General features: G+C 45.2%; 1 protein-coding gene across 1 annotated transcript in view; it reads left to right on the top strand.

Annotated features, from left to right (window-relative positions):
* The window catches only part of B4galt6 (beta-1,4-galactosyltransferase 6), a 64,799-nt gene that overhangs the window by 26,706 nt on the left and 12,632 nt on the right, over positions 1–25,461 (top strand). The window contains exons 3-5 of the mRNA XM_036204867.1: positions 2,139–2,252; positions 18,698–18,822; positions 24,783–24,899. Of these exons, the coding sequence (XP_036060760.1) occupies positions 2,139–2,252; positions 18,698–18,822; positions 24,783–24,899 (356 nt within the window). The remainder of the gene's footprint in view (positions 1–2,138; positions 2,253–18,697; positions 18,823–24,782; positions 24,900–25,461) is intronic.

The following is a 25,461-nucleotide window of genomic DNA, read 5'->3' as shown; positions in this document are numbered from 1 at the left end:
CTCCCGAGAGCAGTGTGGGGAATCTCACCCTGGGGATTCCCATATCCCGGTGCAGTATGCATTAGCGTTGTGCCGTTGCTGTTTGTCACGTTAGGCTTTCCTGGCAGTTCATCTGATGCTTCATGGATGTGCTCCTCCGTTCATAGTGTGGGTTTCCATGCAGCCTCTGGGACTGAACCTTCTCCTTTGGCTCTATCTCTTCCTTGGTTTTGGACCCAGAGCCTTTGTCCATCTCCCCAGCCTGTTAGGAGCATCGGCAGGCCCTTCTTCCGCCAGTGGGCCTGGAAATGTACGGAAGCTCTGCTCAGAAATGTCCCCCTGGTTCCCAGGCTGCAGCCCCACTAACTCTGTGTGATGGTGACAATTTCTGTCCCCAGGGGAGGTGCTTAGCTTGCAATGGCTCTTCACACACCCTGTCACCATCCTAATACCATTTCCCCATGGACCAGGAGGTTTTGCTTTTACAGTTTTTGCACTGGAATTGGTTGCGGATGACTGTAAATGTGTGTTTACATTTTCTGGTGCCTGGTCGGGTATAGCGGGCACAGCAGTTTGCCAGTTGTTTTTGTTTCTTATCTCTAGTCACCACTCCAGGCCATCTTCCTCCACATAGCAGGAAATGGGCACATCCTGGTCCTCAGATTTGCAGTTTGCCTCTGTGTCCTGGAGAGTAATGAAACTGTGGTCCTGGATTCCATGTTCAAAATCCTATGCCTGTGACTGTCACATGTCGGGTCAGGTACTCAGTCACTCACAACTAAAGCTACTGAATAGTTTCGTGAGATTATTCACTCTAGGCTCTTGAGTGTGTGTGTGAGTGTGTGTGTGTGTGTGTGTGTGTGTGTGTGTGTCTGTGAAGAGAGAGAGAGAGTTTGTCTAACATGCATGTGTGTATGCACTTACTCTTATGTGCACACATGGAGACCACAGGTTGATGTCAATTGGGTGTCTTCCTCTAGGACTCTCCACCTTAATTTTTTGAGACAGGGTCTCTCACTGAAGCTGGAGCTGGTTGTTTCAGCTAGACTGACTTGTCATCAAGCCCCTGCAATCTGCCTGTTTCCATCTCCCTATACCAGTGCTGTGTTTATAGATGTTTATGTGCTTGCTGGAGATCTGAACTCAGGTCCTCATACTTGCAGAGCAGACATTTTATCCACTGGGCCGTCTCTCCAGGCCTTTTAAAGCTATTTTTGAATAGCTTTTTGAAATCTGAAAATGGCATTAGCAGGCATCAAAATGAGAAACGGGATTGTCCCACTCTGAGATCAAGCACATGCTAGAGTGGGATTTGAAGACAAGCATTTGGTGGTGCTGTAGGCCATTGCTCTGTGGGTGGTAGAATTTGACCCTACAGAAAATGGGCTTAATGCAACATTGCCAGGATCCTCAGGAGCTGCAGCTTTCAGGGTAAGAACTTGACTGGCTAGCCAGGCAGTGGTGGTGCACACCTTTAATCCCAGGTCTCAGGCAGAGGCAGGCAGATCTCTGTGAATTGGAGGCCAGCCTGGGCTACAGAGGGCGTTTCAGGACAGCTAGGACTGTTAAACAGAGAAACACTATCTCGAAAAACCAAAACCAAAATCAACAACAACAACAACAACAAAAAAAAAGAAGAAGAAGAGAAGACAGAGAGAGAGAGGAGAGAGAGAGAGAGAGAGAGAGAGAGAGAGAGAGAGAGAGAGAGAGAGAATGTGACGGACTTAAAGGCTTCATGTGGGCTGTTCCAGAAGTAAGTTGAAGGGTAAATCCTGGGTTCTCCTGAGGTCAAGGAATCATCACTACACCCCTCTGCCCTGTACTCAGGTAGCCATGCACAGATGGTGTGGCTGCTGGCAGCTTGTTCCTTTAGGTGAGGCCCAGCCGTGGAGGTGAGGGAGCAGGTGTCCTCTGGCCGCAAAAGGCACTGTTGTGTTTGTGTGCACGGGTGAGGGCCTGCTGCTCTCCACACCTCTCCTGGGAAATCCTGCAGCGTCTGGCCCAGCTTCGGAGTGTGCGCGTCACTGGAATTCTTTCTAGGTCATTGCTTCTGTGACTTGCATGCTGTGCCCCACTCCATGCTGGTGTGTACTTCATACTAGCAGCAAAGAAAAGACAGTATGGGGTTGTAAACTTCTCTCTCTCTCTCTCTCCCCAAGATTATCCTGAAGGCAATAATTCAAGTGACTATCTTGTTCAAACAACAACGTATCTTCCACAAAACTTCACCTATTTACCGAACCTCCCCTGTCCAGAGAAGCTGCCTTATATGCGTAAGTGTGAACTCATTTCTTTTTGACAGATGTCCTGTTCCTTATAAAGGATTAAAAACCGAGTGGTTTGAACACGTCATCAGGTGGATCATTATTGTGAATGCTGACATTTTTACTATACTGCCTGTTTTTCCATTTTTTAGTTTTAGTTTTTGGAGGGTCAGTCAGTAAGCACTGTTTTTGATGGTGGGTGGTTGAAAGCTGAAGAAAAACAAAAGATATTGAGGAACACCTGTACTTCTCCCATCTAGATTTGCAAAAATACTTTGACTCAACCTTTTTTTTTTTTTTTTTAAATTTTCGAGACGGGGTGTTTCTCTGTGTAGCCCTGGCTGTCCTGGAACTTGCTTTGTAGACTAAGCTGGCCTGGACCTCACAGAGATGTGCCTGCCTCTGCCTCTGGAGTGCTAGGATTTAAGTCATGGGCCACCACACCAGGCTTTAACTTTTAAATTCTCTTCATGCAGATGAAAAAAGAATAACTCATGTGATTTCTCTCTTTGGATGTTAGAACATTAGAGATTGAGTGGAAATCTTCTCTTCCTCTCCCTATGTGGGCTCCCCGCCCCCTCAGAAATGACCTGGTGTCCGTCTGTCTGATGTGTGCACATACAGAGTGCCATAAACGTAGTTTTACATAGAAAAATGGAGAGAGAAAATACATAGTTTCAAAGGCTTTAAGAATTTTCCTACCCAAGAAGCTATTTCCAATTGACAGTCACTTACAAAGGAAAGCTCAGTGTTCTTCAATGGAGTCTCACTGGGTATACAAATTACTCTTAAGGGCAGGGCCCATGCCCAGCTGTAGATGGCCAACACAAAAGTGAACTCAGTGGTATTTTTGTCTTATAATGATTTGTCTGGGTTTTCAAAAATTTATTTATTTATTTGCCTAACAGATTTTTTGCTTAAATATTATAGTTTCTGGTTTTGTGTTTTTATGGAATTTTTGTGTGTGCAAGTGTGTGTCTTGGTGTCTGTATGTGTTTCCTGTGTTTTTTTTTTTTCTGTGTGTGCAAGTGTGTGTGTCTCTGTGTCTGTATGTATTTCTTGTGTTTTTTCTTTGGCTCTTTTTTTTCCCTCCTGTTTGTTTCTTTGTTTTGTCCGGTTCTGGTTGTTAGTTTTAGTTTTTGTTTTCAAGTTAGATGCTTATTTGTTTAATGAGAGAGAGAAAGAAAGGGTATGGATTTGGAGGATCTGGGAGGAGGGGATTCCATTCCTGCTGCCCACATGCAAAGTTCAGTTGGGGGACCAGAATATACTGTGTGAAGAAAAATCTATTATGAGCCGGGCGTGGTGGCGCACGCCTTTAATCCCAGCACTTGGGAGGCAGAGGCAGGTGGATCTTTGTGAGTTCGAGGCCAGCCTGGTCTACCAAGCGAGATCCAGGGAAGGCGCAAAGCTACACAGAGAAACCCTGTCTCGAAAAACCAAAAAAAAAAAAAAAAAAAGAGAGAAAAATCTATTTTCAATTTCAAAAAATAAATAATAAGAAAGAAAACAATGAAAAACCAAAAAAAATTAGATGATTGTCTAAAGTGCATGTTAATCTGTGACCTGAATTTTAGCTTGTTTTTTGAGTTACCCACAGTCTTCCACATGGATCTGAGTCATTTCTCTGAACTAATGTGGAGAATATCTTTGTATAAATATATGTATAAACAATATGCTGTGTTTTATTTTCCAGTGCTCACCTGATGGGCAGTTAGGTGGTTTCCACCTTTCTCTCTCTCTCTCTCTCTCTCTCTCTTTCTCTCTCTCTCTCTTTCTTTCTTTCTTTCTTTCTTTTTCTCTCTCTCTTTCTTTCTCTCTCTCTCTCTTTCTTTCTTTCTCTGTCTCTCTCTCTCTTTCTTTTTTTTTCAATCACACAACTGGAAAAAAAATTCTCCGTCTTCCTTATCTAAAGAGCAGTGCAGCCCGGGAGTTGATAACTCGAGGTTGGCTGCTGTTCTAGCTGCCTCAGGTTTTCAAGTTTCTCCCAAGTTATTGCGATAACCAGGACTGATTTATATTGCTTTGATGTTGGTAGACTTTGTGGTCTTTCTAACAAATTATTTATTTATTTTGACTGTGTTTTGCGGGAGGGCTTAAGTACCCGTCCTTGCTTGTGGTTCATGGGGGTCAAAAGCGGGTATCCGATCCCCTGCAGCTGGAGTGATAAGGATGGCTGGGAGTTTCCCAGGTATGGGTGTTGGGAACCCCCTGTCACAGTGGGAAGCAGCATTCTTAACCTCTGAGCCGCCTCTCCTCTTTGCGTTGTTTTGTTAACTGCTGATCAAACAGTGAGAACAGTAGCCCATTATCCACATTTCTACTTGCCTCCTTACTAGGGGTCTAGCTCACTGCCCCTCATGGCTCCGCCCTTGGTGGCTGTTGGGTCCTGCTCACCTGTGGCAGGTGTTGACATCCCCTTAGCGACAGTTGTCAGTTGTGTGTGCTCTAAGTGTGTTGCCACAGCCCCGGGCTTGCTTCCTAACCTTCTTATGACATCCTTTATTTTATGAAGTTCAAATTACAGTTTTTCAGATGGATCAATCTCTAAGACTTTGCTTTTTTTTTTTTTTTTTAAGAAAACTTTTCTCACCTTGACACCATACAAATATCTTTATTTCCCATTAATTTTTGATTTTGTTCTTATATTTTGCATCCAATGTGTAGTAGTGACCCAAATATATAGTTCAAATATATTTTTTCAAGCATCTATTTTTCTGCCTTGTGAAGAGAAAATGCTATCCCCCAGAGATCAGCAGCTGCCCCTCTCTTACTGCCACGGAACTCCACGCCACTCTTTCAGGAGTAGTTTCCATAAGCTGGTTTGTATCTTGATTTGATGTGCTTGAAGATTTAAGTAAACTTTTTGATTGCTTATTTATTTATCCCCATGCTCTATTGTCCTGGGTGTCGAAGTGTGCTTCTTACCTCTTTATTGGGGAAATTGCTCTCTGCCTACAATGGGTGTAGGTTGGCTTTTTAGTTAATTGTTGGTGGATGTTCTAACTGTAATACATGGCGTACGTAAGGTATGATTTTCTCCATGGAGGGTGCATCAGAATCACCAAGAAGGTTCTGTAGAGCACAATGTCCCTATGCCCTCTGACTTCCCCTTTCAGTGGGGCTAAAGTGGCACTGGGAATTTTCATCCTAAAGTTCCAAGGCACTGCTGAAATTGATGACTCTTGAGATACATGGACTTCAGCCCGGGCTGTAGGGAAGAATTGCCTGGGGAGTGAGCCTCTATCCTGTTTGGTTTTATTGGTCTAAACTGTGCCCTGGAATTAGTAAAACAAACAAAAGAGCAAGTGACTCTGATCGTGCTAGCTCTGTGACCCATGATGAAAAGTGACTCAAAGTGACTTGTGTGACTTGTGGTAGATCTGTGCGTCCCACAGCAAAAATGACGAGAAGTGACTTTTTTGACCTCCTCTTCTGTCATTTGTTATGACAGCCTTGCTTCCCCAAAATAAATGTTTTTGCCTGTGCAATACTGAAGCCACTGCAAAATGTTCTGTTGGAGTATTGATTACAGTAATTTCATCCTCTTAATTTGCATATTCAGAGAATTATAGTTGTAGGAAATCTTTGTCCTTGGAGTAGCGATCATTTTCTTCATTAGTGGTTTATGGATACTAATTAAACAGTTTGAACGTGTCTGCCTGCCAGGCCCTCATGCCAGCATCCCTGACCTATAATCCTACAGCTCCTGTGGGATGGCTTCTCTGGCCTGGTGCTTGAGAGAGTTTCAGCTTGGTTGCTGTGGGCTCTGGGGCTGCTGTAGGCTCTGGGGCTGCCTCTCCACTGGATGGACAGCTACCCATTCACAGCAGGCTTCGCCAGGGTTCCTAGCTTAAGACTGAGTACCAATCTCATGTCCAGGGAGCCAGAGCAAGCAGGTTATTTGACAGAAAATGTGACCATGTACAGGTGATCTTTCAGAAGGGGCCTATAAGAATAACCACATAACGAGGCTCCTGCAGAGAGGGTCCTTTGTAATCAGAGAGAGCGAGAGCACTTTGCTGGTCATGTGACTATGCCCAGGGCATCTCTGTATCCATCTGTAACACTGGGATTGCAGTACCACAGTAAGTGTGAATGGGGTGAATCTCAGTATTGAGTGTGAAGCTTCATGGATATAATTGGATTCCTTCCTTCTTTCTCCCTTTTTTTTTTTTAAAGGGAGCCAGACTTTGTAAGGATGAAGGGCATGAGACATGTGTGTCATCCTGAAGCTTCATACCTAGTTGTGCAGCCTTAGAACAATTCCCTGTGACCACAGAGAGCAGCATTATAGGGCGTCTGGGTGTAAATCTTGGTAGTTGGATGCAAAGCATTCAAACGTGGGTGATATTTAATTTACCACCTGCTGTGATGTGAACTAATGGTGTGCTTGATTATGGGAGTGTCAGTTCCTCTGGCATCTCCCCTGGTGTAGCTGTGGACGGATAGCCCTGGATTTCCATACTGTGGAGTCTGAATTTCAGCAGAGCCTGGTATTCTGTAGTGGCCAACCACACTATAAAATCTATCTTAATTCACGTATTTGTATGAAGAGGGTGAGTGACTATTTCATTGCTATTTAATATTTATAGACTCTCCAGAGGGCAAATCCACTCGCAGATTTTTTGAATCCTGTAGGACTCTTGGTGATAACCAAGCGAAATAGAAATCTGTCCTCCCAGAGCGTAAACACTGTGCTTAGCATGGATGTTTTGATTTTGATTTTTCTGCATGAGTTAGAGATGGAAAATGCCAGTTGTGCAAGCAGCATAAAAATGAAGATCGACTTACCTCCCATCTGACTGTCTGATTGTCACTCAAATAGAATGCACCGGCAGTGACTGTTCCTTACCCTGACCTTGCCCTGATAGTCCCTGTAGCTGCAAACCTTATGAAAGCTGGCTAAGATGAATTTGAATGAGCGGATTGAAATTCAGCAAAAAGGTACAAGCAAGTAAACTCTAGAAGAGCTCCCACAATGCTTAATGCAACAAACTGTCATATCACGTGGATGTCTGCTGTGAAGAGAGACTAGGGAGAGAAGCCAGCAGTTGGCTGCAGGCCTGGGTGTGCACAGGGGCTCTCAGGGGAGCAGAGCTAGTGTGATCCAGCAGAACTGGCCAGGAGCAGGTGGCACCCAGAGAAATGTGGTGTTCTGTTCTCAAGGTGAGGCAGGAAGCAGAAAGGAGAGTCAGCGAGGGACTTGGGAACTGGGTCTTCAGGCCAGTCCAGTAGGAAGCTGAAAGAGAATGGCCTTGGGGCTGAGGAGGACCTGCTGTGTTCCTGCATTGGGGCAGCAACTCCAGCTGGAGGGGCTGGGTTGTATGTGGGTCACACTGAGGTGAGGTTGCAGTAGTGAGGTTTGTGTGTACTGCTGGGGAATCCCCAGGCAACCATGGCATGGCTTTGGGGGCGCCGGACCTGCTGCCCACATGCAAAGGGTTGGTCATGAGCCTGTGCAGATTTCTCTCAAGTCAGAACACAAATTTCGAAGGGTAATAGAATGGGGGTGTGGGGATTGAGAGCAGTGCTGTGGGGGAGTGAGACCATTGAAGGTGGGCAGATGAATGATAGACTAGGTGTGTTCTTCACGAGGGTTGTTCAGATGAGAATTTCAAAGCGATTAGGGAGAGGATGGAGTCAGGGTCACGGGTGAGGCATGTGACACCCTTGGCCAGATGTCACATCTGCCTGACAAATACCACTGGTGGAGAATGGGGAAATTCATGAGTTTAGTTGGGCGTGTCTTATTGGAAGTTCAGGAGACTTAACGGGGTCTGAGTTTTGTGAGAAGAACATGGTTGGAAATAAGAGGAAGTGAGACAGAAAGAAGGCTCAGGATGGGGCTCTGAGAGGTCTGCAGTTGTGGGGTAGGAGTTGATTAATAGAGGAGACTGGAAAGGGCACAGGAAGTCAGAACAGAGTCCCAGGGATCAACTGTTCCCAGGAGAGCAGTTGGAATGAGGAACTGTGTGAAGGCTGTTGAACTTGATGGGTGGGAGATCTGTGCCAGCGATAGAAGAGTCACACCGGAGAAGTGAGTCAGGGTTATAAACCTGGATGATCTTCACACTTTTTTGTTTTTTAGACAGGGTTTCTCTGTGTATTCCTGGCAGTCCTGACAGTCTCTCTGTAGACCAACCTGGCCTCGAACTCATAGAGATCTGCCTGCCTCTGCTTCCTGAATGCGGGGAGTGGGGGGTTAAAGATGTGCGCCACCACTCAGATGGCATTAAAAGATAAAAGTTCAGTGGGACAGGGCAGGAACATAGGGCACAGAATCTGAGCGGTGGACTCAGAGAAAGACAGCCAGGAAAGAGAGCCGGGAGTGTGGTTTGTGCATTCCGGAGGGAGAAGGGAGAAGAAGCCTGGGAGATGCTGGAGAGAATGACCTGTGGAGTCTGTAGAGAAAGGGAAGGGAAACAGGCGTGGCCTCCTCAGGTGGATGAGCTAGCTGTGGTGAACAGGAAGGCTGACCCCATAGGCCACACAGCCGACTGTCCCTATGGAGATGAGTGGAGAGTCAAGGCCTCGCTTCCAGGCTGTCTGATACAATTAAGAAGTCTATATATGCGTGAGACAGAGCGGGTGGGGTAGTAGAAGGAAGAGGAGGAGGCAGGAAGGGAGGGATAGAGAGAGGGAGAGAGAAGGTGGGGTGGGGCAGGGGAGAAGACAGAGAAAACAAGCAAAGAAGGACCAAGTGCCATGAAAGGACGGAGCAGAAGAAAGTGGAGTCAGCTAATCACTAATTAATGGGTGACTCACCAGATAGCCAAGAAAGCCTGCCAATGCACTTACAACACGACCCTTGTTTTCGTCCAAAGGTGGATGTACTGGAGGCGGTAGATGAAGTATCACCTCATGGTGGGATTAATCTGTGGTTTCCTTCAGTGCTTTGTGTTAGGTGGAGAATTCTGGCACACAGCCATTGCTTCAAGGTCCGATTTGTGTCCTTGTATGACAGGTCCAGAAAGGGAGGAGAAACAGGTGTTGGTGAGGGTATGGGTACTATGACAGTACTCAGGCCGTGGGCTATGTTTTCCTTAGTGTAGTTCAGGGATGACAGGTACTAGAATCAGCTGGGGTGTTTGTCCAAACACAGGCCTTGGACAGCCCAAACAACCCAGACCGCTAAGCAAAGGTCTGGGTTCTTTGTTGCAGACCACACTGTCTGTGGTTTAAGAAAATAGAATCTGTGGAAAAATACTGGAGAAACTTCAGGAAACCTGGGTGGTCAATTAGAGATTGAGTAGCACAAACAAGGCCCAGCCCACGCTCTGAAGTACCCCTTGGTGCCACTTGGCAGAGCTCACAATTCCCTTCAGCCACACTCAGGTCTGGAGACAGAATTGCCATTGCTTGGTACCCTCAAGCCACCATGTTCCAGCAAGGCATTTTGCAGAGTACCCTGTCTTTAGACTGTTTATTGCTTTTCCGTATTTTGTGGTCACATGACTGTCCTTTCCTGCTTGAGATGCTGAAGATTGGATTCTAAAGTTTTCCTTTGGGAGGTCGGACTCTGCAGCTGAAAATATACACAAGTAGAGCTGGTAGTCACGGACATGACCCATGGGCATCTCTTGACAGAGAGGTTTTGACAGTGGGGCCCAAAACATACATCATAAACACGAACACCCACTTGGCTGGCAAAACTTTTTATGAGGCTGGATACAGAGGTGATATCGAAACAGAAAAAACATTGGCATCAAGAGGCTGTGGAAGGAACATGCAGGAAAGGAAGGAGTCCAGTGAGAAAAAAGAGGCTTCACGGGAGGGGCCGTGGATGCCGGAGGGTGTGCCGGGCAGAAGGCACTGGTCGAGGAATGGAGCTGTGAACTGGAAGGTGGTGTGGCTGTGGGCAGAAACTGTAAGGCGTTGAATTTGTGGCGAAAGGAAGCAGACGGTTTGGAGAGAGCAGGAGGAAGTATGCGGCTACATTCTTCATGCTTGACTTTAGGGTTGTGGACTTGGCAGTGTGCTCACCTTGTGTTTTGTACAATTTGAAAGCAAGAGAAGGGTTTCTGTGAGATGAGGAGCTAGACGTGCTGATAATTTATACAAACCATTGAGAGATACAATGCACGGGGATTTCTTGGTATGTGCATATCTCTGGGAAACATGTTTGAAAAGGTAGAGGCAGGGGATAAGCTGTGTTTTCTTGATTTCATTTGTGTAACTGCTTTTGGGGGACAAGAAAGAAGCATTGCAATTAATGTACACATTGAACCCTGTGCCAAAGCAAAAAAGAATAATGGATGTGTGCGATGAAAGAGAGAAGCAATGATGGCAGGTTATGTCTTCAAGGAGATTGTCAGATTTTTTTTTTAATTGTTGGGAAAGGGGAAGGCAATTTGGCAGCATCTGATGAAAGATATGAGTTCTCCTAGGAACCTCCAGAGTTCACGGGGAGACTATAGGGCATAATTGGGAACAGAAGCAATAATAGTTGACCGGAGACTCAGTTAGTTGTTAGTTGTTAGTTACTTGTTCAGAACAAGTCAAGGAAAACCCAAGCAAGAGAGGAAATGGGCGTTAAGAACTGTGTCCTGTTTAGATTAGGAAACAAGGGCCTGGCAGTTATGGGGTCTGCTAGTTTAGGTCATTTATACCTGGGATACTTTTGGTATAAGTGTTTTTAAAGATGTGTTGTAGCACCTGGTCAAGTCGGAGAATACAAAAGTACATAAAAAGACATGGGGTGCAACAGCTTACTGCCACCATCCATCCATCCATCCATCCATGCATCCACCCACCCACCTCCACCCATCATCCATCCATCCATCCATCCATCCATCCATCCATCCATCCATCCACCCACCCATCCATCCACCCATCCATCCACCCACCCACCTCCACCCATCATCCATCCACCCATCCATCCACCATCATCCATCCATCCATCCATCCATCCACCACCCATCATCCATCCATCCATCCACCCATCATCCATCCATCCATCCATCCATCCATCCATCCATCCATGCATCCACCCACCCACCTCTACCCATCATCCACCCATCATCCACCCATCATCCATCCATCCATCCATCCACCCATCATCCATCCATCCATCCACCCATCATCCATCCATCCATCCATCCATCCATCCATCCATCCATCCATGTATCCATCCATCCATGCATCCACCCACCCACCTCCACCCATCATCCATCCATCCATCCATCCATCCATCCATCCATCCATCCATCCATCCATCCAACCATCTATTCACCCACCCATCCATTCACCCATCCATCCATCCATCCATCCATCCATCCATCCATCCATCCATCCATCCATCCAACCATCTATTCACCCACCCATCCAACCATCTATTCACCCACCCATCCAACCATCTATTCACCCACCCATCCATTCACCCATCCATCCATCCATCCATCCATCCATCCATCCATCCATCCACCCACACACACACCCATGTACACACCCACCTACCCACTATCCATTTATACATGCAAAAGGCAATGCATTAGCATTGGGATTTGTAACTGAAAACTTTTATGCTTAGAAAGCTCTGGTTTGGTCATTTCAAGAACACATTTGTGAAAACAGTAGTTATGGAAAGTCTAGAAGTTAAGAAGTCTATGTAAAGCATTTGAAGGAGTGTCTGGTGTTGGCCTCAGAGGTGAACCATGGCAGGGTGAGTCATAGTCATTCAGCCACAGAGTTAGACTGGGAGGCACAGGAGGGTGGGGGAGAGAACATCCTTCTTACCAGAGGGGAATATTCCTGGAGTCTTTCCCATTGTCTCTAGATCTCTGGTCAGTGTATATTTAAAACCCTGGAGGCAAAACAGTCACAAAGGCAAAGAATCAAGAATTAGGCTTTTTATACCCAAAACTGATGGAGGCCCCGGTGTGAGTGATGAAATCATCTCACACTCTTGATTTATAGGGAAAAGAGCCCTCTGTCTACAGATTAGAAGCCTTGTATTTCACTTGAGCTGTAAGAAGGATATAAGCTTGAATAATTCACATGGGTTGGATGTTTGTGATTCTGAGAATTGCATTTAATAGAGAAAAAGAAAGAAAGAAAGAAAAGCTCTGAATCATGTCTGGGATATGTTATATTTCACTTTGCCGTAAGCCTGTCTATTTTTGTCCTTGAGAACCCAACAGGCTCCAGGCCCATCAGGCTCAGCCTCAGGACAGGAGGCTTTGTCTCACGTGTGCGTGTTCAGGAGGCTACATTATACCCATTCACAAAGGCAGTCCTCGGGCTTGTGGGCGTGGCTACAAGACTGACAGGTCCTCCCCAGGATTCCCACCCTTCCCCTTTGCCCTCCCCATCACAGGCAAAGCCTTCCGGATGCAGGTGCTTGGTCGCTCTGTTCTTTCTGACTCTAGCCCCACCCTCCAACTGGTGAAACTGGATGTGATAAATTGTATTACTTATGTTGTTTGCTGATTGACTCCACTTCTATGGATTTTAGTGAATGAACTTTTTTTTTTTTGACCTTTGGATCTTTTAACGAGAGGGAGATTTCACTTATTGGCAGGAGAAGAGAAGGGGTTTAGCATGGATCAGTGAAGGTGCCAGTCTCTGGGGAGCTCTGTACACCCACTGCAAATAAACTCAAGGGCTGGCTGGCCTGGCTGGCGGCTCACTGTATAAGTAGTAAGGGTGAAGGCTGTGTACACACTCCTGGCTCCTTCACAGCAGGTGGCTCTCAATGCTTTTGGAAAGCACTGACATTCTTGAATATATATATATATATATATATATATATATATATATATATATATATACATACATACACACACACACACACACACACACACACACACACACACACATATATATATATATAAAGTGGCTTTCCTTAGGGAATGCTCCTGTTGTTGGCAGGATGGCTTTACATCATTGGATCATCTCTGCCCTTCAGCGTGGTGTTGGGATTCCAGAGCAAAGCACTGGGTCCACAGGAAAGCTGACAGCACGCAATGCGGGTGGCTCCTGAGAGGCCATCAGGAGGCAATTGAAAACAAGGCACCTCAGGCATTCTCCAGGCAGCCAGCAGGAACCTGGAGGGCCTGACTCCTAATTTAGTGGACCGTGCATAGGCATTGGAGATAGAAACTAAACTGCAAAGGATGCTGGGGGAACACTGGTGGTGACAATTACAGATGCCGAGCCAAGAAATCTGGAGAAAAGATAAAAAGTTGTTTAACAGTGCAAGAACACAAACTTCAGTCACTTATGCAAGCTGCTTGTAATTTAGCCTGATCGCTATCATTTTAGTAATGTGGTTACTTTAAGGATACATCTGATTTATTTGTGATTTTTTTTGTTTGTCTGTTTGGTTTTTTTTATTTGATACTGGGCTTCTCTGTGTAGCACCAGCTATCCTGAACTTTGTAGAGCAGGCCAGCCTCAAAGTGAGAGATCTGCCTGCCTCTGCCTCCCGAGTGCTAGGATTAAAGGCATGTGACACCACTGCTCGGCTGCTTGTGATTTTTTATTTAAATATATTTATTTATTAATTTTTTTCATTTTACATATCAACCCCAGTTCCTCCTCCCTCCCCTTCTCCTGCCTCCTCACCTCCCTCCCACTCTGCCCCCATCCACTCCTTAGAGTGGGTAAGGCCTCCCATGGTAGTCAACAAAGTCCGGCATACCAAGTTGAAGGAGAGCCTAGCCCCTCCCCATTGTATCAAGGCTGAGCAAGGGATCCCACCACAGGGAATGGGTTCCCAAAAGTCAGTTCATGCACCTGGGATAAGTCTTGGTCCTGCTGCCAGGGACCTCACAAACAGATCAAGCCACACAACTGTCCCCCACATTCAGCGGACCTAGTTCAGTCCCATGCAGGTTCCCGGGCTGTCAGTCCAGAGTCAGTGAGCTCCAACTAGCACTGGTCAGCTGTCTCTGTGGGTTTCCCCATCATGATCTTGACCCCATCTTCTTCTTCTTCTTCTTTTTTTTTTTTTTTTTGAATGCTGAATGCCATTTATTGAAGGAGGGAGGAGGTCTTAAATACAGGCTTACAGCACAATGGTAGAACCCCAGAGGGCAGAAGTTCGCTTCTGATTTTTTTTTTTTTTTTTTTGGAGCTGAGGTGATTTTTTTTTCCCCCAAGACAGGGTTTCTCTGTGTAGCTTTGCGCCTTTCCTGGAACTCTTGCATGCCAGAAATCTCCCATTGAGCCACCGTGATGGTGCTGGGAATTGAACTCAGGACCTCTGGAAGAGCTTGTGATTTTTATTTGATGAGTTTTTTGTGATAAATTCTTGGTATTTTAGGCCTGATGTCTACTGTTACTTTTATATTTGACTTGTCTTTATAGGCCTCATTCTGTTTTGCATACTTAAATTTGACCTTTTTAGGTCAGCTACTGTGCAATTTGTCTCACCAAGTGTGGGTATTTGTTTACAAATTCATCAGTAGAGAGGATGGATTTTCCTCCCTAGCCCACTCTGGGGAACATAGGAGCGTACATGTACAAATACTACCCTATAGCATGAGCAAGCACTGCCTGCATCCTCCGCTGGGCCTGCTTCACCCGATGAGGGGGAATGGGAAGGGAGACCGTGGATAGACCTGAGCATACAGAGGAGGAAAGGCAGGGGATGTCTGGAGAGGAATCGAGTGTTTTGTGTGCAGTTGTGGCCGTGAGAAGCCCTGAAGACTCAGAAACATCAAGGTCTGTTGGTTTATCCTTTGTGAGATGAGGAAGTTAGGAAGGAGAACTGACAGGAGAGCATTCTAGACTGATTTGTACCTACTTTGGGCTTTAGCAGCTGTCAGGTTAGTAGACTGCTAAAAGATGACCCATGGTTCCGTCTTCCCGGCTTTCACTGGAGATGGGGCGCGGGGGGTGGGGGGGTGGGGGTGCATTGAGGATGTTAGTGAGCAGCTGCTGTACAGATCCGGCGAGCACTGAGAAGCTTCCAGCTCTTAGTTCAGGATTTGACTAGATTAAGAGAGATCCAGGAGTGTTATGTTGGAGAGTGGGTGCTTGTTAGCCCTGGCTTTTCAGCTCTGTATAATCAGGGGCCTGATTCATGGCAGGTGCTCAGAATAAATATGTTGGCTTATATATGCAAATGTCCTTTCTTAAGACCTGCTGGGGGTGGGGGACTAGAAGGATAGCTTAGCAGTTACATTATTGCTCTTCCAGAGGACCCACGTTTAGTTCCCAGCACCCACTTAAGGTAGCTCACAACTGGGGATCTCTGGTCTCCAAGGGCATCTACTCTAACATCGGGCACACACACACACACACACACACACACACACACACACACACACACTTTTGAAAAAGAAAAAAAGATGTGTCAGGGGGCCGGTTATGATGGTGCATGCCTGTAAGCCTAGCCAGGAAGCTGAAGCAGGGGAATGAGAGTTCAAGGGCCAAGCTGCACCTGGTGGTCTGTAATCCTTGCTCCTCAGGAGACCAAGACAGAAGGATTGCAAGTAAAAGGCCAGCTGGGCAACTTGGCAAGACTTCACAATTGAAACAAACAAGCTGGGCGGTAGTGGCACACGCCTTTAATCCCAGCACTCGGGAGGCAGACGCATTCGGATCTCTGCGAGTTCGAGGCCAACCTGGGCTACAGAGTGAGTTCTAGGAAAGGCACAAAGCTGCACAGAGAAACCCTGTCTTGAAAAACCAACCAACCAACCAACCAAACAACCAACCAAACAACCAACCAACAAACAAACAAGCAGGGGTGGATGAGACATAGGTCAGTGATACTTGCCTAACGTGTGTCCCAGGTTCAATCACCAGCACTACCGAACCCAACTGACCAAACAACCTATGGGGAGTTCAAGGCTAGCTTAGGCTACTACTTAGTGAGACTCCATCTCTATCTTCAAAACAGATAAGTCGGAAACTGGGGACTTAGCTCAGTAGTAATATCAACATGATCAGGGAGGCGCCATAGAGACGTCTTCTCAAGGTAAAGTCTGGTTCTTGACCACACTGCAGAGAAGAGTTTCAGGACCAGCCAGAGTGAATCAAAGAGATTTAGACAGCGAGACATACAGGAAAAGGATACCACACACCCAAGACAGGGGTGTGGGCTTCTCAATAGCAAGAGTTCCCCCATAAGTGTCTTTGGGTGGCTGTATACACGATTATGTGGCTTTTTAAGTTACATTGTTCAAAGGATGTAATTTACAACAAGATTTAAACAGAGTCTACAAGTCAAGTAAAGTTTAAAAATGTGTGAGCTGGTTTGCTTATTTATTTTAAGGATTTTTTTTTTTTTTTGTAAATAAAATTGGAAGGTGGTCTCCTGAGATGCAGTGTTTATGTTTGCGGTCCAGAATAGTGCTAACAGACTGCAGCTCAAGCCCACAAACATCTGGCCCCAAGAAAGCATCATTTGCTGTTTCCACCACCCTTTTGAGACCAAGCATTGCCTTTGTAGCAAGCATAGTTTTACCGGTTATAGTGCAGCTTCTTGACTGTCAGCCAGTAAGAAATGCAAAATAGTTAGGGGAAGGAGGCTTGTTTTCCTTTCTGTGTGTCTTCAATTTTTCTATCTTTCTCTCCTGCCTCAGTCTTATGTTGGGCCCTGTGTTCACTTTCTGGGGGCTGAGGTGGGGAGGATAGTGATAGCAGCCAGTATTTCCTGAGTATATCTAGTGTCTGTCCTGTCCCCGTCCTTCCTACAGGGGACAATTGTTAGTTATTATTATGCGGTGCTGTGTTACTCATTAAGTGGCCCTGTTTACTCTGTGAGAAAAGCCTCCAGGCACAACAAAACCCACTACAAGAGTTTATTAAGGAAAGCTGTGCTGCGTAGGCCTATGGAGATGGTCGTGCAAGGAGAGGGAGGAAGAAGAAGAGCAGGGAGGAGTCTGTGACCCTCTTTTTATGGATTCCCCCCCCCACACATGTGCATATGGGCTTATATAGCTACGCCATACATGCGCATAGATTATGTGATCACGCAGCCGCAAATTATGCGATCATGCAGTACACAGATTACGTGGGACGTAACGCCCTGGAATGACTGATTTGGCTACTGGATAGCACATGTGCAGTCATGTAGTTAAGAGTTTTCCTGCCTGGCCCACAGTCAAGACAAATCTCTCTCACCCGCCAGTCCCACAGTCGCTCAGACCCAACCAAGAAAGCACACAGAAACTTATATTGCTTACAAACTGTATGGCTGTGGCAGGCTTCTTGTTATCTACTTCTTCTATCTTAAATTAACCCATTTCTGTTAGTCTATACTTTGCCACATGGCTTGTGGCTTACCGGTGTCTTTACATGTTGCTTCTCATGGCAGTGGCTGGCAGTGTCTCCCCCCAAGCCTTCCACTTCCCAGAATTCTCTTCTTTCTTGTCCTACCTATACTTCCTGCCTGGCCACTGGCCAAACAGCATTTTATTTGTACAGAGCAATATCCACAGCACAGTCATGTAGCCCTCTCTCAGGGCCTGTGGGGAACTGATTTCAGGAACCTTCCTACCCAGAGTACCCAAGTCTATGAACACCTTAGTCCCTTGCATAAAATGTCATGTTTGCATGCAACCTATGCATGGCCTCTCACATGCTTTCAATCACCTCCAGATCGGTAATAGTTTCTAATAACTGTAGGAATCGTGTTCCTTTAGGGAACAATGACAAGAAAAATGTCTACATGACATTTTTTTTTTCCTTCCCAAATGTTTTAATCTGAGGTCCATTGTTTCTGTGGCTGTGGAGCCTGCTGATCCTGCAGGCTTTTGAATCAAATGGATGTGACCACCTTGGAGGGCAGGCATCACTACACTCTCCCAACAGATGAGGGAGAGAAGAACAATGTCCCCTAGTAGCTCTAGGATTCAGGTCCCTGCTGATTGCTCATTTAACTCTTCACACTTGTGGAGTTTTTAAGGGCTAGGGGGATGGATGATCTGGAGAGTTTGTGCCTCACAAGCAGGAGGACCTGAGTTCAGGTCTCCAGAACTCACATAAAAAGCCAGATGTGCTGGTGAATGCATGTAATCCCTGTGATGGAGCAGTGAGAGGCAGAAACAGTGTATTCTGTAGTTCCAGGTCAATGAAAGACCCTGCCTCAAACATAAGAAGGATTGAGACCAGAGAAGTTATCCTCTGACCTCTACATATACACCATTCATGTGCACACCCATGCACACACACACACATACCCCCCCCCCACACACACACTAAAATACTTGAGTGGTTGTAAAATTATTATAAGAGTGTGCCATGTTAGGAAGAGGTTCAACATTTCCAAATATATTAAATATATGCTTTTACTTAAAAGTATTTTTACTGAAAAGCAAAAGGCTGAAGATTTTCATTTTCTTCAGCCAGTGTGCCAAATGTAGTGGGGTGGCCATACAAGTTACCATCTGAAAGTGAAAGGAGGTGTTATTCAATAAGTACATGGTGGCAACAGGAATAACCCACACTGTCCATCATTCTGTGACTGATGTTGGCCCTTCATGTGTTTTGACTTGCAGGGGGCTTCCTCAATGTCAATGTGAGTGAAATCAGTTTTGATGAAGTTCATCAGCTCTTCTCCAAGGACATAGAGATTGGGCCAGGAGGCCACTGGAGGCCCAAAGACTGTAAGCCCAGATGGAAGGTGAGGTAATTTTCCTCAAAGGCTATGTGACAGTGACTAAGCATGTGTGGACAAGAAGGTGCTTGGTTCAAAACAGAAAGCAAAATCTTTTTGAAGTATGGATAAAATGGAAGCATGTATGCATTTAATGCACAGACCTTTACAGTTTCCTTGTGGTCAGTGCAATTATTTTGAAGATTGTAAGGGCACCTGTGCATGCATAGAGTGTGTGTTCCTATGTTCAGGGTCTCAGGGTTTCTGGTAAAGAAGTAAGATGAGTTTAACCTGGAGAATGGATTTCTTTTTGGTGCTACCTTGTTCAGAGGAGAGGCCATGAGCCAATGACTGCTGAATCCTGTAGGTATTTCCCACCAGTTTCTGGAACGGAGAACTCACAGGAAGGATGCTAATGTCCTCATTTTCAGTTGGGTTCAGCAGTGGGCCTGCCAAGCTCTTTCTCAGTCATCCCCAGAGGCCTCTCAGAAGTCAGGTCAAACTTGAAAGCAGGGCTTTGAGCTCTTCACTTGGTTATCAGAAGGTAGAGCATAGGCTTTTTTTGATGGGTCAGAATTCTATTTAATATTTTGTTTGAAAAACTGTAAGGGAGCATGTCAGCCTCTTGTGCATTCAAACAAACAAACAAACAAACAGTCAAATAAAACCAAAAACAACCACAAAGAAAACTGGTTGTAAGTTGCTCAGTACTGTGAAACTGACCCTAAATGAAAATCTGTGTAGTGGTTAGAGGCCAGCGTAGCACTGTGCACCTGAAGTGAAAACCAGAAGTCAAGCAGGTGTGAGGCGCTCAGGATTTTGATGTGACTTTAACCTGGAAATAGTCCTTTTAAAAAGTACCAGTGCTCTTCTAACTTATTTGTATGTTAGTATCAAAAAAATCCCCAGCAGGGAGGAGACTTATATGCTGTTCATTGTCTGATAAAGATCCTGTGACATTGACTTGACCTTGACCGCCTTCTGTTCAGGGATGCATGCCTTTCTTTCTGCCTCCCTCCTGTGTAGCTGAGCACTAAATAATGCAGTTTTGTTGAGTGGGCCTTATAAGATTAATAAGTGCCTTTGTGGCCTTACTAAAAGTATAAAAGTGTAAAACAGTTCCGTTTTCTCATGACTTCAAGCAAGTTACAAAGCTACTTCAATGCATTTCAGTACAAATTTTAGGAAAATGTTCTATTTTATAATTGCATAAATGAATTTTCCTATTTCTTGATAGATCCTCTGAACAGTTGTATAGATATGAAACAGTCTACTTTAGAAAATGCCCTTGGAAAATGGGTTATTTTTATTACTTGAGTAATGAGTGCATATGTTGAACGCTGTGTAAGGAAAAACATAATCATGAAGACTGAGGGATAACATGGAGGCTAAGACATAAACAGGACGCATGGCGTGTGTATTGTACTGGTGGGATAGCTTCGGATCAGAAAGCTTGTTCACTCTGCTTACTGTGGCTTGTACTGGGTAGGTCTTATATTTTCTAGCATATTGTCTTTTACTTTCTGGCACAGCTGGAACCACAGGGGTCATTCTTAATTAGAGCTTTAGTGGGTGGTGTATTCACATGACTGAAGAGGACTGGAGAAATTCCTGGGAGCAAAGTAATTTAAGGATTAAAAAATTTAGTTTCTTTTATGTAGGTGCTGTATGATAGTGCCTAGTTCAGCTTTGAGCCACTGTAGTGAATGTATTAGTTAAGGTTCTCTAGAGAAACAGAATTTACAAAATGAATATGTGTGTGTGTGTGTATGTGTGTGTGTGTGTGTGTAGATGGGATTTATTAGAGTAGCTTATAGGCTAGGCTAACATTGGCTGTCTACTAATGGAAAGTCCAAGAATTTAGTAGTTGCTGGATGTCTCAGTTGGTCTTCGGTATTTGCCAGAATCTCAAAGAAGTAAGCTCTAATGCCTGCGAAGGAACGGACTTGCCAGTGAGAACAGAGCAAGCAGGCAAAGAGATCAAGCTTCTTTCTTCCATGTCCTTCATATAGGCTGCCCGCAGAAGGTGTGGTCTGGATTAAAGGTGGATCTTCTCACCTCTAGAGATCCAGATTAGAAGTGGGTCTTCCCACTTCAAATGATTTAATTAAGAAAAAAAATCCCCTCCAGGTGTGCCCAGCTGCTTGGGCTTTGGGTAATTCTAGATGTAGTCAAGCTGACAACCAAGACCAGCCATCACAGTGAAAATGTAGTCTTTAGTTTTAAGTTGAACTTAAACAACTGGAGGACATTTGAAGGTCCTTCAGAGGTGAGCTACACTTGCCATGTTTAATTACCCTCTGCCTTTGCCTGCCATGTATGAGTCTAATGGTGCCCCATTCTCATGGTGTAGAATTCGGAGGGAAGGAAGAAAGCAGTTGCTAGACACATGCTAAAGTCTGCTCTCCACTTGAGTCTTAATCTTTGAGGCTCTCTCTCTCTCTCTCTCTCTCTCTCTCTCTCTCTCTCTCTCTCTCTCTCTCTCTCTCTCTCCCTCTCTCCCCCTCTCTCTCTCTTTTTTAAAGTACCAAGTCACTTGGCACCGCAATCTTTCAATATTAGAGAGTCCAAAACTCTCTGGGTATTCCTGATACTGTAGGGTTGAGAGGAAGATTCTTCAAAGATAGTCATGTTTCCACAGGGGACTTGGAGAAGAACAAATTGGTGCTTTTCAGGTGGTTAGCTGTGATGATGGCTTTCCATGCAGGGTTCACGTGAGGTCTGGTATGTACAGGCTAAGGTTTGATAATACTGTCCTAATTAGAAGCTCAAAGTTCCTCATCTCACCCAAGGTCCCTCAGGGATGGGTCTTAACCACAGCTTCAGCCTACATGAGATGTTCAGTGACACAAGCCAATTCTTGAACAAAGTCATCAGACATACTCATCTAGAGGAGACAGAACTGCCCCCTCCCTCTTTATCAGTCTGACATTTGTTCCTGTAGGCACTGGAAATGAGGAAGAAGAGGAAGAAGGTAGAACTAAATCATCCCAGGAGAAAGAGAGCTCAGCAGCTCATGCTCACTTCCATCTAATTCAGTGCCAACAGCTAGCTGGACTCTGAACAACCTGGCGTAAAGCTGTGCCATGCTGGGGCAGGTAGACGGTGGTGCGCCATGCTGGGGCAGGTAGACGGTGGTGCGCCATGCTGGGGCAGGTAGACGGTGGTGCGCCATGCTGGGGCAGGTAGACGGTGGTGCGCCATGCTGGGGCAGGTAGATGGTGGTGCGCCATGCTGGGGCAGGTAGATGGTGGTGCGCCATGCTGGGGCAGGTAGATGGTGGTGCACCATGCTGGGGCAGGTAGATGGTGGTGTGCCATGCTGGGGCAGGTAGACGGTGGTGCGCCATGCTGGGTTAGATGGTGGTACGCTTCAGCGTGTGCAGAAGGGGCAGGAACTTGCTGGGCGAAGTCTACATGGCAGACATTCTCTTGATTGTCTCTTCACAGTGAACTTAAGAGGACATAGTGTGAGAGGGAGTGCAGAAATTATTCAGTAAGATTAGTGGTCTTAAAATGGGAAGTGATTTTTCTTGAACAAGAGGGGGTGAGGAAGGACTTGGAAAGATAAAGTGTAGAAGGCAGTGAGCAAATGTCCTCCATCTCCCCTGGTCCATCCACAAGAGAGGGGCTTCTGCAAGTCCACATGTGTGGAAGGAAGGCTGATAACCCTCAACATGAATGACCATGGGACACTGCACTGTTTTTCTCAACAATCAATTACAAGCTATTAAGGATATCGCTCCACAAGTAGTGAATTTTTATGATATTATCTAACTTAATTTTAATTCACACACACACACACACACACACACACACACACACACACACACACACACACAGCTTTAGGCCAGTCACTTAAAATGTGATAGCATCTGATTGTGATTTGGATGTGCATTTACTATTAAAATGTCATACTTAGCTCCTTTTGTTTACAGGATACTTTCTTTTCTAACATTCTCAGTTTCTTACTAAGATTAAAAAACAACAACAACCAACAACAACAAACCTCCAAACCCAAACCAGCTCTTGGTATTTTAGATGCTGCACTGAAGAACACACTATATTAAGGGTTGTCACTTGGTATTTGCCGATCCTTACATGTTCAGCTCCTCAGCATGACTGTATTTCATTCACACGTGTGATCTTTAATACAGACTTTCACCCATTTGGTGGCTTCTTTGCTTATGTATCTATAATTTTATTTTTTTTTAGATTTATGTGTATGTGTGTGTGCATGTGTCTGGATAAGAATATCAGATCTCTTAGAACTGGAGCTGGAGTTACAGGCAGTTGTGAGCCACTTAAACCATGGAACTCAGGTCCTCTGAATGAGCAGCAAGCGCTCTTAACCACGGAGTCATCTCTCTAGCCCCTATAATTTGACTTTAAAAATGTATTTATCATTTTGTGTATGAGGCGTGTGGCATGTGTGACATGGGGGAGGGGACAGAGGACAACCTTCAGGGGCCGGTTTGTTGCAATTCTATCTGATGTCCCATCTCCCTGCCCAATATCTCTGATTTGCCTTAACTGCTTTGGGGCCCGTTTGTATTAAGTCCTAGTCGGCAGCTTGTAGCCAGATGCAAAGCCAGGAGGATAGATTCTGCTACACCTCCCACTGACAGACCTTGGGTAAGGGGCAGAGGAAGGACACACCCCTCACCATGTGACTTGCCCCCCCCCCCCCCCGGACTTTCCTTAGCCGTCCCTGCATTCACTGTGAACCAGGGCCCCGTGAGCTGGTTGGCTGCTTATTGATTTAGGAATTCCTCACATGTGCCAACCATCCCGAAGCCCGGCGGTCCCTGCTGGGCAACTTCAGTACTCACCACGTGGGGACTAGGGAGGGCGTATTGATGCTGCTATAGCATCATCCAGGTCCTCACGGTCCTGAGCTCAAAGATATCTTCTGGGGAACATCAAATGGTAGTGGTGTCCACAGGGCATCAGAATCATAGTGGGTCCTATGACTTGTCAAATGTAACACCGCCAATGGCAGCATGGAAATGCCAGCCTCGTAGACCGTCACATCAGTGAAGGAAAGAAGTGTGGCCTTTCTAGTCTAGATGCCCTCACATTTACTAAGTGGGGTCTTCTTCCCCTTCTAAGGAAACCCTTGACTCAATCTTGTCCCGCTTGCAACTCTGGCAATACACGTGGCTAAATGTCATTTTTGTTTGTTTGTTTGTTTGTTTGTTTGTTTTCTTTTTCTGGTGTTGGGAACTGAATCCAGGACCCACGCACGTGTTTTACCTCAGACTACACCATCAGCTCTACTGCTGATTTTTTTTTTTTTTTTTTTTTTTTTTTTTGGTGTTAACAATGTCTAAGGTCATGTCCTGATTTTACAAGTAAAATGAGTCCTGGAACTTTGCATTCTCAATTATTTGTAGTTTTTATTTGCTTGGGTCAATATATTTGATCTAGATAAAAATTTCAACAAACTCAAGGTTTATGGCTCTTTCAGACATGTTTTAGTAACCTTTTCATTGTTAAATTGTTTGAAAATTTGGTGACTTTTGGAATTTATCATGTATAGAAAATTTCCTGTGTTGATATCAAGTTTTAATAACAAGTTAACAACTACAATAATACTCAGACGTTAAGGAAAATGAATTAGAACATACTTTAGCTTTGTGAAGGTCAGAATCTGACCTATAAGATTTTGTTTCTCTGGTAAAGTTTGAGTGTGTGTGTGTGTGTGTGTGTGTGTGTGTGTGTGTGTGTTGGTGGTGGTGGGCAGTGAGTGATGCTTAAGAATTGTTCAGAATATATCTGTCCCTCTAGCTTCACAAGACCTTAATGGGAATGAAGCAAGGGCCGCACCTGTGTGAGCACCCTGTGTAAGTCTGATGAGAATATTCACAAGCTATGACTTGAAGGCACTAGAAGTCTCCAAGGCTCTGTGGTTCTGTGCACTTGCAGGGCTTGCTGAAACACGGCCTTACTCACACTGCAAGTGTTCTGTTCTGTTCTGTTTCGAAGGTGGCAGTTCTCATTCCCTTCCGTAACCGCCATGAACATCTTCCAATTTTCTTCCTGCACCTGATTCCAATGCTCCAGAAACAGCGGCTGGAATTTGCCTTCTATGTTATCGAACAGGTGAGGACAGTTTTCAAAATGCCACTAAATATTCTAGAACTTTGTAGCCAGAGTTTTCCTGTCCTGACTGCCCAGTCCCAAATAACTGACTCAGAGGCTGAATATTAATTACAAATGCTTGGCCCATAGCTCAGGCTTATTACTAACTGGCTCTTACAACTTAAATTAAACCATTTCTATTTGTCTACATTCTGCCATGTAGCTGGTGGCTTTATTTATCCTCCAGCATGTCCTGCTCCCTCTGTGGCTCCTGCTGTTTCTCCTGACTCTGCCCTTCTTCCTCCTAGAGTCCTCTATGTCTGGTTGCCCTGCCTCTACTTCCTGCCTGGCTACTGGCAAGTCAGCTTTTTATTAACCAGTGAGAGTAATACATATTCACAGTGTATAGAGGATTGTTTCACAGCAGAATTTCAACTTGAGATGGAATTTGATTAAGACTAGTCAGCCAAGGTCCTTGGATGACTCATCCTAGATTAGGATTGGGGTGGAATGAAATCATATTTGGATTGAACTTGTATTTTTTTTCTTGTAATAATTGCAATTTGGTCAAATGATTTGAGCA

The sequence above is a fragment of the Onychomys torridus genome, chromosome 13, assembly GCF_903995425.1.
Source record: "Onychomys torridus chromosome 13, mOncTor1.1, whole genome shotgun sequence".
NCBI classification, from domain to species: Eukaryota; Metazoa; Chordata; class Mammalia; order Rodentia; family Cricetidae; genus Onychomys; species Onychomys torridus.
The sequence above is the reverse complement of the archived record's forward strand: the minus strand, read 5'-3'. Positions and strand labels throughout refer to the sequence as shown.